This window comes from Glandiceps talaboti, chromosome 4 (genome assembly GCF_964340395.1).
Source record: "Glandiceps talaboti chromosome 4, keGlaTala1.1, whole genome shotgun sequence".
NCBI lineage: Eukaryota > Metazoa > Hemichordata > Enteropneusta > Spengelidae > Glandiceps > Glandiceps talaboti.
Window position 1 is genome coordinate 18,133,745 of NC_135552.1, and position 17,713 is coordinate 18,151,457.

A 17,713-nucleotide genomic window follows, 5' to 3' on the forward strand; every position below is an offset into this window, starting at 1 on the left:
ATCTAGAGGGATACCGCGTGGGCAAACCTAACTTTGACATCACCTTGTAGACTATGGAACTGTGATAACTGAAGGGTAGTCTTAGTAATTCATATTGAATTTTCAAAACAAAGATATGAAAAGGCAACAAGTGACAAGTTAATTATTACATTTGAAAATGAAAATCCATATATATTATATAAGACTGATAATTTCATATGTCTATAGAGATCGGAAAACCCGAATGCAGATTCGAACAGAAAATGGGTACCAATACAACAATTCACTGTACTACAACCCGTTCAAAGTTACCGTTTAGCGGATGTGTGTGATACAACCATGCAGAAACCAATAAGAGAAACTGCACATGCTATAGCAAGATTGAATGAATGCAGTCTTCTCGACATTTTGCTTAAACAAAATGAACTAAAGTGACCCACATATGCAGACGTCAAAATATTGGCGCCCACGTGTCTGTATCTTGTTGCAGTACATGTGCATTTAACTGTAGTGGTTTATTTCATTTAGACTAATGTATGTCGTAGTAAGATATTGTTATCTTACTATCTTAGTGTATAACACGCAGTTTCTTATTGGTTTGTGCGCGGTTGTATAAAACAGTACCGCTGAACGGTAACTTGAAATGGGCAGTAACAGACGCCACCATACGCTTTCAATACAAAACTTATCATTACTGAAGGAGTGTAAACGAGTAGAGAGTTTGCATTGTGGGATATATGTTTATGGATCATGGACACCACCAGTCAACTTGAACTCAATCAATAATCCACCAAGTTTTACATACGGCTCAGGTGTAGTATACATGTATTAGTAGTTCTGATGTGTATTAAAGTTTGATCTACTGATTTACCTGTAAAGAGTGTCGTATCTTTCCACACCCTTTCATTCCTCATCTACCTCTCTACTACACTTATTTTCTTTGCATAGACTAAATTGCCTAGCCACCCACTCCACACTGCCCCCACTTCTATTCTGTCTACCCCTTCGATCGCTACATCTCACTTTTTATCTCTTCCTCCTCCCCTTTGGGATATCACGGATAGTTAGGGAAAGTGTGCATATCATTACGAACATAGACAAAAGAAGATGTAAAACCGAAAAAATGGTGTTCGTTGTCGGCATTTATCTTCAGGGTGTTTCTTATCTAAATATACTAATACTATCTTGAAAATAAATATCAAAACAAGATAACACCCCCTGTGTTCAGTCTTTGTTTTTAAGTTACTGTAGCATTTGAATAAGACAACCCCACCTCAAAGTTTAATTGTTCAGAATGTATACAATAATCCTTTTGAAGTGTATTTTTTTCGGTTTGACTTAGGAATTCAGTTTCATTGTGTTTGCATTAGTTCCTTTCATTTTATTGTACCTCCGAGATAAAGTATGTGTTCTAAACCACAAATAAAATCAAAATCAAAATCAAACAAAATCAAAATCAAATCAAAATCAAAGTCAAATCAAATCAAATCAAATCAAATCAACTAAACTAAACTCAACTCAACTCCGCTCAAATTTGTTTACCATTTACATTCAGTTCGTATGTACGGTGTATTAATTACCTTAATCTTATATCACCATACTTCATGCATAGGCAGTGGTCTCCCCGGCCCTCCACTGTCTATAATGTCACCTGATCGCAAGTCACCTGACTAGCCTGAATCTGCATGCACCCTGCATCACATCACACACGATTTGAGGTCTTCGTAGACAATCGGAATCCGTGATGTCGATCAGGCATTTAGCCACAGGTAAGGATATCTCATTGAACATGGTTCGAACGGAAACAACTTTGATGTAGAGTTCAATCTACAGATACGTCGGTCTTCCAATCACCGTCGTTCATCATGCATCATACCCGGGTTTCAAGCATAGACATTCCGTCATTCACTTCTTGTATTGGTCCTCTGGCGAGAAATGTTATGATTTCTGTAAAGGTAAAGCCGACCCAAACTGTAAAGTGAAAGTTACGAGTAAAGATTGTAGGCGCCAGCAAAGAGTACCAACCCTGTGCGCCTACCACTCGTCATACATTCCCGTGCCTGGTGAATGAAATGCGTCATTGATTTGACTCACACGCACGGATACTATGTGACTGTGGACTTTCAACCCATAACATAACAGTTCTTGCGAAGTCATTTCATAGCTCTGAATACCATGATATATGTTGCGTAAATCCAAACTTACTAGATTGGAACATGTATTACGTTTTTTTGCACCAATTTCACACCAATTGTTTTGAAAGGTACACATATACAATTATTTCAATATTGTAGGTACAATGTAATTAGCTACTAGCTAGCTAGTTGAAAGTATAATTTATGACAGTGTTGTGTGAATGACATGTCAGGATGCAGTGACAGATTTCATCTATGGTTACAATCATGAAGCCTTACCAGTAAACAATTCAATAGGTGTTAATATATATTGAGAAGTGGATGTCTTTGTCATAATAGACAATTCTAGTATAAGCAGTGAGTAACTAAGAGATGGTGATCAGATGTATTTAAAAATTGATAGGCCCTAGGGTATTGTAAATATCAGTGTTTGTGTACAGAGTCTGCCTTGGTGTTTGTCAGTTATCAAAGTATAAATTTCAGAAATTACAGCCGAAACAATTATCTTGTAGTACTTGTATATACACTACAATTAAGTTTAGTATTGTTAAATATAGTAATGTTAGAGATAATTAGTATAGCTACATACATAGGATATATAGAATTACATGTAAGGTTGAGGTATTGTAAGCCTGTAATGTTATCAACCTAACACACATAAAGGAGACAGTTATGGAATACTTTGTATGTATGATTAATTGTTTATTTATGAACCCTGGTGCTTGAAGGGTGTATAGATTTGAGAACACCTTGTCCTTTATAAATTATATACATGTTTCTTTATAAAAGACAACTTGCATTCATTCTAATGGACATCATTTCGGTTTACTTTCACTGAGTCATTTCTGTGAGTTCTTTTATTCAGTATCAATATAGTCATCAGTTAACATGCTCATATTCTTCTTTCTCGTTTTGTTCCTACCAAGACCTGCCTATACCTGCATAGTCATCACAATAAGAGTTGACCTTTGACATGAGACGAGAGTCCAAGCAAAGGTTTACATGTATAATGTAAAGTGCATTCACCTGTAGATATACTCAGATCTCTATATATATACAATGTCGTGGTAAATAGAAGGGCTCACAAATTAGTCAATTTACATGATGTGTACTGTTACTGTTTTAGGTGAATTCTAAAAACCAAACATTTGATTTGGACCTAAACCTGGTCAAGGCATAGTTGTTAAAGCTAAATCAAATATTGCAAATTAATCTTGAAAAAAAATGTTGTTATGACTGCACATCATATTCTGATTAAAATAATATAATGATATGATTTACAACATAAAATATTCCAAAGATTAGAACTGTTCATTTAATACACTGTAACATATGATTCATACTAAAACATAACCACACTGTATGGTTTGCATACTACATGTATATCTTACAGTATAGATTTGATATTCCAGAAGAGTAATTTTGATGCCATGAAATATTCAAGAAAGTTTCAACAATTCAGTTATCAAGATAATGACAGAATGAATGCCTGGTTTGTTTGTTGTATTTACAGGTGCAGCCTTTCCTCCACTGAAGGATGGCACAATCCGTCTGTACAGTATGAGATTCTGTCCTTATGCCCAGAGAACCAGACTGGCACTGGCTGCCAAAGGCATAGAGTAAGTTCATTTAGAAATTGAGGTAAAAAAAAACAGTATTATGAGGAATATGATAGTCGATAGTTTAACTGCTAATAAGCAGGAATTTTAAATTTCACGATTATCCAAATTCATTAGTCTTGTTCAGTCTGACACTGAAATTTGACCAGTGGTCACCAGCCCTAGTCCCACAGCTAAACTTGACCAGTGGTCACCCGCCCTAGTCCCACAGCTAAACTTGACCAGTGGTCACCAGCCATAGTCCCACAGCTAAACTTGACCAGTGGTCACCCGCCCTAGTCCCACAGCTAAACTTGACCAGTGGTCACAGATTGGCCCAACCACACAGCTTGTTTCCTTGTCTGATTAATGGTCACCATGATTGGGTCAAACTTACAGCATATGATTTATCAGATGGTGAAAGATTGTGAGAGTATGTTCAAATTGATCTTTGAAATACTGGATATTTGAATCCAAGGATGTTGACACTAAACATAGTCTTCCGTTCCTAACTCAAGCTGTTTTATTCCCAATATGTAGGTATGAACTTGTTAACTGTAACCTGAAAAATAAACCTGAATGGCTGCTTGAAAGGAATCCTAAAGGTTTAGTACCAGTATTGGAACATGGTGACAAAGTTGTCTTTGAATCATTGATTGTCAATGATTACCTGGATGAAGTCTTTCCGGGCAAAAGATTCCTGAATGCTAAGGATCCTTATCAGAGAGCTGTTAATAATCTTGTGCTTGATATATTCACAAATCAGGTAATTTACAGCCCCAGTATTCACCAATTCAGGTAATTTACAGCTCCAGTATTCATCAATTCAGGTAACTGACAGGGGCAGTATTGACAGTAAAGTAATTTACAGTTCCAATATTCATCAATTCAGGTAATTGACAGTGCCAGTATTGACAGTAATTTACAGTCCCAGTATTCATCAATTCAGGTAATATTGACAATGCATATTGAGAGTAAAGTAATTTACAGTACCAATATTCATCAGTACAGTTACAGTATAGACCCTTTGCGAGTTCCACATTCAAAATTTAATTTCCAGTCATTCCCATGCAAAATAAACAAAAAAATTGTTACTTGTTGAACAATTTTATTTAAATACTTAATAATACAGAAAAGTTGTAAACTCAGTTTAACATTGTAGCCAGCTACTTCCTTTTAAACAACTTCACAAAATACCATGATATTTTGATTTAATATGAAAAGTAAATATGCATATTGATTGACAAGTTCTGTTTTTTCCCACTTTTCTGGATCAATTTAGGTGTTAGCATATTCCTTCAAGGTATTGAGATCTCAAGGGTTAGATAAAGAAACAGAAGACAAACTAATGGCTGGCCTAGGGAAACTAGAAGCAGAATTAAAGAAAAGGGGAACAACATTTTTTGGTGGTAAGACAGTGATGTTCAAGGATAATCATAGTTCCTTACTTGTCTTTTTTCATGTTTCATTGTCATAATATTATCCCCACTCATAACTCAATAATATGAATCTAATGTTTCATAGCTATTTTAATAAGAGACAGATAAATTTTGTTTCTCCATTGGATTTACCAATTTGTTCAGTTCCTCAGATCAAATATCTTACATGTCCTGTTCATATATATATATATATATATATATATATATATAAGAGAACAGTGATCGATGCAAATATTAGAAGCAGAGCATTATAGACCTAATTCAAAAGAATAAGGATGTAATAAGTTGTTACTCAGAGTTTCACGCTTTGAGCCATCATTGTCTGATGATATATATATATATATATATATATATATATATATATATATATATATATATATATATATATATATATATATATATATATATATATATATATATATATATATATATATATATATATTATTTGTATGTCATTATATGTATCATTATATTTCATAGAGTGAAGAAGGCTGACAGTTTGCAGTTGAAAGGCCTCAGCTTATCAATTTGCGTTGTGTGTATTGGAAAATATTCAAGTACTCATGGCAGTATTTTTTTTCCTTTAAAGGTTCTCAACCAGGAATGCTGGATTATAACATGTGGCCATGGTTTGAAAGACTAAGCCAGGCTGCAGATAGTGGCTTTTCAGTATTTGCTGGAAAGCTTCCAGTTCTGAAGACATATGTTGATAACATGTTGGCAGATGAAGCTGTGAAAGTTGCATTGATACCTCCGGAGGCAATGGCAAAATTTGCTTTGTCCTTTATGGCAGGTAAAGTACAGTATGACTTCGATGACAAGTTCCCTCACAGTTGAAATGTATACTTTTGTAAACATAAGGAAATGTTATGAATACTGGATTGGATATGCTGTCATATAGTCAATTCTATGTACCCAATTTCACCATGATATGTGTGGTGCGCATTTGAAATCAGGCAGAATGGAAGATGCTGTTAACAACAAATTTTAAGTTTTAGAGGCATTAGTTTGTCCCAGGAAATAAATGTATCATAACAATATTACACTGAATATGTGATATTACTGAATACACTGAAAGCAAGAGATGAATGCTTAGTCATTGTTTTTCATAACAATGACTTCTTCATGCATGCAATCATTTTACTGATGCTAGAATTACCAAAGTGTGCAATCATTGATATCCTTGAATGTTATACAACATGTGAAAATATCATTAACTTTACATTTACGTAGTATGAATATATTACCTTCATTTATTCAGTTGCCAATTATTGATAAACTTCTTAAATTATTAAATTCTTAAATTATTGATAAACTTCTTCTCATTCCCAATGACAGGACCCAAGGCAATCACTTGTATAAGTCTTGTATTTCCATTGACTTACAGAAAGACTATTTAAAAGCTTATACAAGAAATGTTCTGTTTTCAATGGTAGACAGGCGTGTTAATTCAGGCTGATATATTTGTATCAGATTATTTACAAATGTTTTAATGCACTAGCAGTTGAAAGTTTTGGGCATTCAGCTTTCGATAGAGGATGTGATAATAGCTATATGTAATCATGTAACCACTCACTATCCAACATCAAGACAGCAACTTTACTAATTCCTCTCGCCACCAAAATATTGTTGCCATTTTTGCATGTGATAAAGTATACTTTGTTCCATCACATTATGCTTAATAGTAGCCTGAAAGATGCAGTCGTTTTTTCCACTTATACACTAGCTCCCCAACATTGTTTTAGTAGTTTGTATTTGTAGATTATATACAGTGGGGGGGGGGGGGGTCTGGAAATTTTGATCAAACACTCATTATACAGTGTGGGTGTTTTCATACTGACTCTAACTGTCGATAAACTGGATACTATACTGTGACTGGATACTATGCTGTGACTGGTGGCGAGAGTAATTAGTACAGTTCCTGTCTTGATGTACGATAGTGAATAGTTATGTAAGTGGACCAATAACTCTACCTTTCAGACTAGCTTAACACCACTACAGTTCAATTTACTCAATGTCCTACATGGCAAACAGGGTATTAATTTGTAATCATTTCAAGAAAAATAACCATTGTTCATTAAATCAATTATAGTTGATTACAAAGTCAAGAAAATTTTTAAAGAAATAGATATGTTGATAGAACTATTTTTCAACCAGAGAACACATTGATTGCAAAGATCATGCTTTCTAGAACATATTATGAAGTTTTTACAAAGACATGTTTTCCTGTTTTTAATTTGATGACAATTTTAAACATTAAACTTGCTTCTCAGGCCTCTTTATCACAAATCATTGCAGGTGACTCAATATATAGGATGAATTCAAATACACATTATATATGTATCACAATTGTTATTTTGAATTTGAAATTGTAGTTATATATGATGCTGTATTCTTAAATAGTGTCAATACTGAAGCTGTACGTACACGATGTGCTGTAACTGTTGGAAATATTTTGTTGTTCCATTCAAATAAAGAGAAAATTGTTTGAATTTATTACCGTGATTTGATTTGATTTGATTTATGATTTTTATGATTTTTATGAACAATGGTTGGGTTTTTCATGCTTGTTTAGTTTGAATGGTGTTTTAAATTCTCTTATGGTATGATAAATATGTTTTGTGAATATATGTGAGTGACTTTTGTCAGATATGATGAGCTTGGTTTGTTAAGCACATGATAATTATATTTTGATGCTGCTGCACATGCTTAATACTTTCCAGGGTATATATATATATATACTTGTATATCACATGCATGGATGATGTTAGTCATGTGACAGCCAATATAATGTTTATTCCATGCTATGACAATGTCGACATGATGTTCTCATATTACAAAGTAATGCATGTCACATGCATAGATGATGTTTGTCATGTGACATGAGTGTGTTTATTACATGCAAACATAGTGTATGCCATGCTCATAATTATCAAATATATTAATAAGCGATGATTTATGTGATAATTCGAGCAATGGCATAATATGTTGTGAGATATAATAATTGTCACATGATAGAACAATGGTTGTCATGTGATAGAACAGTGGTTGTCACATGACAGGATGGAGGCCACCTTAGATATAGTATAATATTCATGTTATAAGCCTAATTTTCTTTCTCTTTCTCTTAGCACATCCAACACATGCCAACTTGTGAAGACCATTACAGAGTTTGGAAAAGCCTTTAAACTTCCAGAGATTATTCTTAATAAAGCATTTCTTGGCATCTTACGGATCAATTAGATCAAGTGTAACACCCTGAAATCAACATGTTAAAATAGACTCATCAGCCTCAATTCAATGTTGATGGATGCTGGGTGTTTCTATATGAACACCAGTATCAGGATGGAAAAGAAATGTGTGAACATTACAGTACTCAATCTGCTAAGATGACAGTTTCCTTGAAATATCATTTATGAAATTTAAATATATGTCATTCTCAAGTAGACAAATATTTACAACAGTTAAAAATCTATTGGCAGTGGCAGGATTACTAGTGGTCATGATATGTTGAATTTGATGTGGATTAATATATTATGATGTATTGAATACATTTTGATTTGTTAAATTAAAAAGGAAAGATATATTGCATACTTGACAGAATTGTAATTGTTCAAGAAACAGTGATGTATGCACTTATGATTGCAGTATTTTAGTAGTTTTATTGTGTCTTTTATGTATGTTTATCTCACGAGTTTAACTTTTTGTACTTGATTTTATTTCATTTCCCAATGTTTTTAATTTTTAACTGTAATTGTTCAGCACTTTTTAATATTTGTTTTAAAATAGGGCGCTATAGAAAATAAATAAATGTTAAAATAAATGTTGTCTGTAAGTGACATGCCGATCAGCCCGATCACCCAGGCAATAGATGTAAACATTTTCTTACCGTTTGGAAATTAATCTGCATTTGATTTTGTTCAAGTATTTCATTTAGGAAAGGGTTTGAAATACAAGTTTAGGTAATTCTGCGCATTCATGTAGTCACTGCTTGATCGAGACCAGCATTACGAATTAGTTTCCAATCATTTGTAAATATTTGTACTATATATTTTGAATAATAACAATTATTGTAAGAAATGTAAATTAGTTGTTTTATCAGTTGTTTCTCTACTTCAGCAAATGCATGACTGAATACAGGTCTACAGAATAACTTTTACAAAATGTAATTTACCTAAAGTTCATTTTTATAACCCTAACTTGGATATTGCACACTGCTGGCTGATATTTTCATTTACGTATATACTCGTGCATGATACATACTATATAACATTCATGTAATTTTCCCATTGCACAAGGGAGGATTCTTGTGGAGAGAGTAGACACAGAATAATCTATAAAACCAGAAAGGTAATAAATGGTAATTACAAACCTCAAACTACCAAACAATGACATCAAATCTTACAATTGATTTATACTTGTGGATTGTTGAGAGTGAGGGTGGGGATCTAGTCTAGATCTTTTCTATTTTCGACTTCATCTCATGGACCACCCTATAGTGTACGTTGCACTCCAGTCAGAATGTCAAAATTGAGTCCTGGACGCAAACCAGCCATGCAAGCAGGGCTAGAATCACCCATACTCAATCATCACTCATCTCCATTGATATTCTGCATGCTGTGTGGATGTACCTAGGGTTGAGTATATTTAGATGTATTCATGGCAAGATTATATCTGCTATTTTCTGTTTCACTAAATTTGCTGGCACAATTGAACTGGAGGGCATGGTGAAGTAAGTGTGTGTGTGTGTTTGCATAATCATGTGAATGAATTTAATAAAGCAAAAAGTGTTTCGCGGTTTCAGGGGACAGTACTATGATGAATTCTGTCCTAAACTACATGTAGACTAATGTAAATAATTACACAATTTTGTCCATGGATTGATGTGCTAAATATAAGATTGGTTACATTATTATGTGATCAGAAGTACTGCAATGTACTGTAACAGTTGTAAATGCTTTACATGTAAACAAATTAATGTCAATACGTATAGCAATAAACTTGACCTTTGACCTCTCGAATGAACTATTGGGGGCGAAGTGGCGACACGCATAACTGCAATAATTGTAGCATAATTAGTTTTTGTTTTTGAGCATTTTATCGTTCCAGGGTTTTCACTCAAAACTATTAAAGATGCAATTATTGCAGCTACCCTACTCATTACAGTGTTGTAGTTGTACAATGATTTTATTTTAAATGAAAATGATGTCTGGTTCCTGTGCATACAGTACTAGTATTCAGAGATCCTTTAAGTTTTGTTTACTCGTAAATATAGTTTTAATTTAGATAAGAGGAGTAGAATGGACAAGGTGTCTTTATTTAGTCAATAAAGAGAGAATTATATACAGGTGAAAGAGAGAAAACAAGCCAGGGAAAGAAGGAAAAAAGTTTTATATCACCACAAAAATCAGTCAGTCAGTTGATCAATATCACTCAAAAAAATAAGTTTTAATTTATTTCACCACAAAAATTTAATCAAATAACCAATCAATCGATCGATCGATCGATCGATCGATCACTCACTCACTCACTCACTCACTCACTCACTCACTCACTCACCCACCCACCCAACCAACCAACCAACCAACCAACCAACCAACCAACCAACCAATAGATCGATCGACCGATCAATCCATTACACACTCGCTGCTCCCTGTGCATCACACCCCTAATCTTATAATTACCAGGGCAATAAGTTACCATCACAAATGCTTTATCTCTTATCTTTTTGGAGATTATCACTCCAAACAAACATTCAACCATGTGCAAACTAGTATAAAATCAATCGGTCAATCAAATAATCAATCGATCAATAGATCGATCTATCAATAAATTAATTAATTACACTCTCTCTGCTCCCTGTGGCTGATGGGGCACCTGTGACGCCAGACGTACGGACAGTATTACATAATCACTATGTACATAATTACAAGCTTTAGAAACATACTAACGACTGTACCGTGTGAGAAGTAGAACGGTGGACAATTGAACTATACAGAAGTCAACTATCATTACGTGTAAAATACAAAGTCATGCATGATTTGCATTTCTGGCTATTTTAAAAGTACCGCTACTTTACTCTGCACCACATACTCATTGGAGTCTTCGTAGACAATCGGAGTCCGCGATGTCCCTCAAACATTTAGCCACAGGTAAGAATATCTAGTGAAACACTTGCGGTTTATATGGTAAAGTTTTGATCATTGTAATTGTCGCTTGTGTGTTGAGGATTGGTTCTATAGTAAAACCCGAATCACTGAAATAATAGACAAAACTAAACAGTACCACAATGTGTAAAAGTGAACTGTTTGTTATAGATGATGGGAATTCTTTGTCATAGTGAAAGCTTTACATAGGTCTGGATATGACTGAAATGTTGTGTCAGTAACTGGTTGCAGGTATCGTACGACTCTGGTGATCGTGAAGTGGGTGTCTGCTTCATTTACACTCACCGATCTGAGTGTGAGGCCGTTTGGCCAAACAGCGAGGTGCGCAATACTTCGATTACTAGCTATTGCACCTGTGCCACAGGATAACACATCATATACCTAACAAGAAACGAACTTCATTACGATGAAAAATTCAGTTTTATATGAGCCAAGCTTTTTTCAAAATTCGTCAACTCGTCTGAGCTTAGTCATTCCGCACAAAATTGTTATGCAATGGTCATGTGTTAATAAGTACTTATTATAGTAACAAGTGACCCTAGCCCTACAGCGTGTAAGTGTATAAAGTGTACCAGTATATTTTAGTTGTGATTTATAATTATTTAGTCTGGGAGAGGTCACACCATGTGCACCACTCTGTGATATGATTCCTGAAAAATTGATCCAAAATTTATTATAATGTGTCATCCATAGCAATTAAAGTTATGGGCTGATCTTGACAAAATTTTGAGAGAACATTAAATTGTGTGAAGATTAAGTCCTGGGAAAGTTCTGTGTTATTTTTTACCTATCTGTTATAATTGTGATTATTAACACTTCATCACAGACATCAAGTAGATTCGAGCTTTTCACGTTCACATACGTCATGATTTTGCTTATATACGTATATTGCAATATGTACAGACTCTATTTCTTACCATGCATCCAAATTTATTTCAAATTCACCCGTTGATTCCAGTCAAATTCTCCCATGATAGTAATAAGGAGTATTTAGTGGAAATTACATTAGTCATTGGAGTATTTAATTTAAACTTGTGAATGCGATTAGCTGCTAGTATAAAGTGTGTGTACTAGCTGTCTTATTACCTCCTGCAACACTTCAACACTGAAATATATATACTATTGTATTGTGTATTACTCTTGGTTATTCAGCTTCTGTTTATGACAATTTAGTTATGAATGCCAATGCCAATGCCAATGCTACTAACTACTACAATGTCAGCAGTTGTACGATGTATGAATGCTATTTCGACAAATCATTGTTTCTGTTGACATAACACAGATGATGTCGTGACTCAGCACATTTTGACCGTGTTTGTTGACTTTTAGCGTCAAGTAGTTCACGTGTACATGGTGTACCCACGTCACAGCTTGTCATGCTTAGGTTATGAACCAATCTGATTGAAATCTGATGTTAGATAGGAAAAAAAAACTAACGTAAAAGACGCAATAACGATGGAATAAAGGTAAATACAGGAAAACCAGCCTATCTAACATCAGATTTTAATCAGATTGGAAAGGCGTTCGCCCAGGAAAAACAAAACTAACGTAAAAGACGCAATAACGATGGAATAAAGGTAAATACAGGAAAACCAGCCTATCTAACATCAGATTTTAATCAGATTGGGTTATGAACGTATAGCATACATACATGTAGTCTGGGTACCAACTGAGGTCTAACAACTGTAGTCTAAGCACAGTTGGCAGGTATAAATCGTAACGATCCTGTATAGAAACTAGACTAACATACATGTAACTTGTAAGCGTTTAGAACCACTTGTTACTGTAACAATACATGATTCCAGAAGATCGATAGCAAGTCAAAATAACCTTTGGTTTATTTGTTGTATTTACAGGTGCAGCCTTTCCTCCACTGAAGGATGGCACTATCCGTCTGTACAGTATGAGATTCTGTCCATTTGCCCAGAGAACCAGACTAGTACTGGCTGCCAAAGGCATAGAGTAAGTTCATTTAGAAACTATAAGATATGATAGTTTTCCAAGAGAGAAGAGTACTAGTTGAGAATATCATTAATTATGCATACAGCTAAATCTGGTGATTAGTAAACACTTACATGCTACGAAAACGTTTTACAAAATATGTAATGTTTTTTATGCTTGACTCATGCATGCATCATGCATCTGTCAAGTATTCTTTCATTTAAGTAACCTCTCTTAAAAATTAACAAACAATAGCAAATTGTGTCATTATGCAAAGTAGCCTAATAAATATGCAAGAGCTTCATCAAAACACATTCGTACCTGATTCCATTTTATTTGAGCCAGCTCGTTTTAAAACAATATTATAATGATTATATTTGTTCTGTAAGATGCTAATTATGCAAATTCTGTTGACGAATATTGCAATATGCATATTACAGAATTTAATATTCATATTTTTTACTAATAACAGTAAATGGTTCTAGACATATGTGAATACAGTTACATTTTCATTTTAAACAGTCATTTCTTGAATGGTTGGTATATTTTATAAACCACTGTCAAGTCCATGCTTGTCATATGTATCAATCCAAATCCTATAACATCTTTAAAATGTACATCTATCAACCGGATTTTAATTTAGTCAAATCCACAGATATATGGCAAAAGCAGACACAATTTGTTAAGTAATATGCAAATTAAGATCATTATATATGCATACATTTCACACAAGAGTTGACGATACTCTTGATCAGATGTCATCGTTGTTAATTTCTTTGCATCAAATTTTAATCTGGACAGGTTGTTTTAGTTATTGATGACACAGTCGGATAGGCAGATGTCGTTTTTCACAAATTTCCTTTGAGAGGTAAAATAGTGTTTGATGAATAGCATGTTCATACAAAAGTGTAAGGAACCTGTTACACGGGGGAACACATTCTCATTTCATAGTCAGTAACTGTAAGTGTTTGTACATATGAGAATGAACTCGTCACATGTAGTTTACTTGACCCAAATGGTCACTTATTGACCCAATCCTACAACCAGTTCACGTAACATGACAAGTGGTCAGTGTCACAAAATGACCCAGTGTCCAATACCAACCCTCCTCCATTGACCAATGGTCATAGATTAATTGAAACAACGCTCCATCCTACAATCTCTGTAGACATGACCTAACATATTGGCCTAGTAGACCAGTGACCCTCGGGCTATCGTATTAAACCCCAAAGCTTGTAGCCTTATATGACCAGTCGTCACTGATACTGACATATTCAAACCTATAGTCTATACGTGACGATGGGTTAAATGATTCACCTAATGACATTATTAAGCTTACATGTAATTAGTGCAAAGTCATCATTGTATTATTGACTCTTTGGACACTGTTTTATGGATACAATGGTCTCCTGTCATTAAATTCAAGACTGCTTTTATTCCCGTTATGTACATGTAGGCATGAAACGGTTAACTGTAACCTGAAAAATAAACCTGAATGGTTGTTTGAAAAAAATCCAAAAGGTTTAGTACCAGTCGTGGAACATGGTGACAAAGTTCTTTATGAATCTTTGATTGTTAATGATTACCTGGATGAAGTCTTTCCTGGTAAAAGATCCCTGAATGCTAAGGATCCGTATCAAAGGGGTTTGGATCAAATTATGCTTGATGTATTCACCAATAAGGTAATTGACAATCTAGTATTCATCAAATGGGGTGTTAAATCATTAACAGTCCAATTATTTACCCAACAGGTAATTTAAAGTCCCAGTATTTGCAAGTATTATATTGGTCATTTCTGTTTTCGACAATTCCTATATTTTGAAAATGATAATCTTATGTTTTGCAGTGTTCAACAGGAAATTATAACAAAAGAACACTATAACTGTTGTTTGTTTTGGGGAGGAATAAAGAAGAGGGCATGATAAACATGATGATCGCGATGAACGGGATGAGTTATCAGAGATTAACTAAACCCAGAGGACAGTTGTTTGCACCCAGCCTACATTCTCTATTGTTTTAAATAATCTATATAGTTAAGCCTGTTATGGATTAGCAAAAATAGATTAGCCACTAGATTAGCAAAATGATGATAGTTTTACATGTAACGACGTTTTTAATTAAACACAAGTGTGTGTGTGATGGATAACTGTTATCGTATATTCTGTCTCCTTTTATGGGTACAATTCAGGTGTCTGGAAATGGCTTTAAGGTATGGAGATCTAAAGGGGAAGATAAAGAAGCCACTGAAAATCTAATGATTGGTCTTGGCAAGCTTGAAGTGGATTTAAAGAAAAGAGGAACAACATTTTTTGGCGGTAAGAGAATGATGTTCAATGTAGTTACAAGTTTAGGTTTTGCAGCACGTTATTCTATTTCTAACATAATGTGAAAAGTGTGTAAAAATGATGTGAAAAGGATTGGTATTTCAGACAATTTGTCAACTTGGTGGCTAAGCCAGTAAAAGTTTGCTCAAATTCTGTCCTAGCATTATTTATTACTCTGGGATGAGTGTCTGTCTGTCTGTCTGTCTGTCTGTCTGTCTGTCTGTCTGTCTGTCTGTCTGTCTGTCTGTCTGTCTGTCTGTCTGTCTGTCTGTCTGTCTGTCTGTCTGTCTGTCTGTCTGGTTGCATTGTTCTTATATATATATATATATATATATATATATATATATATATATATATATATATATATATATATATATATATATATATATATATTTTTTTTTTTTTTTTTTTTTTTTTTTTTTTTTTTTTTTTTTTCCATGGTTTCTTTTTCCTTTTAAAGGTTCCCAACCTGGCATGTTGGATTACAACATGTGGCCGTTGTTTGAAAGACTCCATCGCTTAGCAGAGATTTATGACTTTGTAGTATTCGGTGAAAAGATTCCAACTCTGAAGACATACGTAGATAACATGTTATTAGATGAAGGCGTGAAAGCTGTAATCACACCTCGAGAGCTGGTGGTGAAGCATGCACAGAGCATGGCGGCAGGAAATGTGCAGTATGACTATGATGAATAAAGGCCGTATACAAACATATAGGCCTATATACCAAAAGGCCAGTGAACACTACATGTCACCACAGAATATATAGGGTATATATTTACATATGAATTTGAACCTTTATTAAAGAATATGCAATTTTTTGTCAATATGTAATATGATACAATGATATAAGTTTGAAATACTGACATGGAACTAAATAAAATGTTATCTGTATGAATGACATGCTGGTTTGAAAAAAATCAATACAAATCTGTTTACTTGTAATCGAAGGCCGAATCAAGACTCTATGACTTTGTATATATAGTGAAGTACGTCAACAGTTATCATATGGAGGGTCCTCACAAGAAGGTTTTATTTAAATATATTGCATCATTATTGAAATTATTAATATACAAGGTGCTGTACTGCGCTGGTGATGAGTAGTTTATACTTAAATTTATGAGACCACACTGAAAAAGATTGAACTGATGGAAGATTACTATTGAATTCGAAATAAAGGCTACGTTGATTCAGAGTAGATTTGTGACTATGATTGATATGTGTCGTGTTTTTTTTTTTATGGTTATAAGTAGACCTTGATTACAGAGAGAGAGAGAGAGAGAGAGAGAGAGAGAGAGAGAGAGAGAGAGAGAGAGAGGAGAGAGAGAGAGAGAGAGAGAGAGAGAGAGAGAGAGAGAGAGAGAGAGAGAGAGAGAGAGAGAGAGAGAGAGAGAGAGAGAGAGAGAGAGAGAGAGAGAATCAGAGAGAGAGAGAGAGAGAGAGAGAGAGAGAGAGAGAGAGAGAGAGACCGTGCAAGTGTGTGTGTGTGTGTGTGTATGTATGTATGTATGTATGTGTGTGTGCGTGCGCTCGTGTGCGTGCGTGCGTGTGTGCGTGTGTGTGTTTGTGCGTGTGAGTGTGAGTGTATAAGTGTGTCTGTTTGCGCTTTATATTAATAACATGATGCTTCAAGGTGAAAAGTACAATCATTTGCAATTCAGCAAATTTGCATTCATTGCTATCAGTTCCAGTTCGCATGCAAAATTGCAAAGTTTTCTTTGATTAATTTAACATATGGATAGGCTTAGCAAAACCTAGCCTGGGATCCATGTTGATTGAGATGTTACATTTTGCTTTCCAATCACTTTCCATTCAATTTTTGAGATTGGAAAGCAAAATTTAAAATCCCAATCCGTATGGATTCCAGGCTAAATAAAACAAGAAATTAATCCCTGTCTAAAAATTCATGTGGACCAAAAAACCTTCTAGAAAATTCTAAAAGGGTTATTATATCATGCATATTTCAAAAGTCGTCCCTGAATAAGTCACAGTCACGTCCATCTACACATAGATACACATGGGGTGGGGGTGGGGGTGGATAGAGGGACACTGTATATTAAAACTTTACTAGGCAATGAAAGAAAGTATAGAGGGGTCAATCAATGTATTGAAGAATTTGGAATTTCGTTC

General features: G+C 34.4%; 2 protein-coding genes across 2 annotated transcripts; both read left to right on the forward strand.

Annotated features, from left to right (window-relative positions):
• Positions 1-1,652: 1,652 nt before the first annotated feature.
• LOC144434487 (glutathione S-transferase omega-1-like) lies at positions 1,653-9,499 on the forward strand. The gene is made up of 6 exons (XM_078122940.1): positions 1,653-1,748; positions 3,628-3,733; positions 4,253-4,478; positions 4,995-5,121; positions 5,741-5,944; positions 8,283-9,499. The coding sequence occupies exons 1-6, from the start codon at positions 1,724-1,726 to the stop codon at positions 8,306-8,308; spliced, it is 714 nt and encodes a 237-aa protein (XP_077979066.1). The 5' UTR covers positions 1,653-1,723; the 3' UTR covers positions 8,309-9,499.
• A 1,759-nt stretch (positions 9,500-11,258) lies between these two features.
• On the forward strand, positions 11,259-16,279 carry LOC144434259 (glutathione S-transferase omega-1-like). The gene is made up of 5 exons (XM_078122713.1): positions 11,259-11,303; positions 13,175-13,280; positions 14,716-14,941; positions 15,448-15,574; positions 16,044-16,279. Exons 1-5 carry the CDS (start codon positions 11,279-11,281, stop codon positions 16,277-16,279), a joined length of 720 nt encoding a protein of 239 aa, XP_077978839.1. The 5' UTR covers positions 11,259-11,278.
• The last annotated feature ends 1,434 nt before the right edge of the window (positions 16,280-17,713 follow it).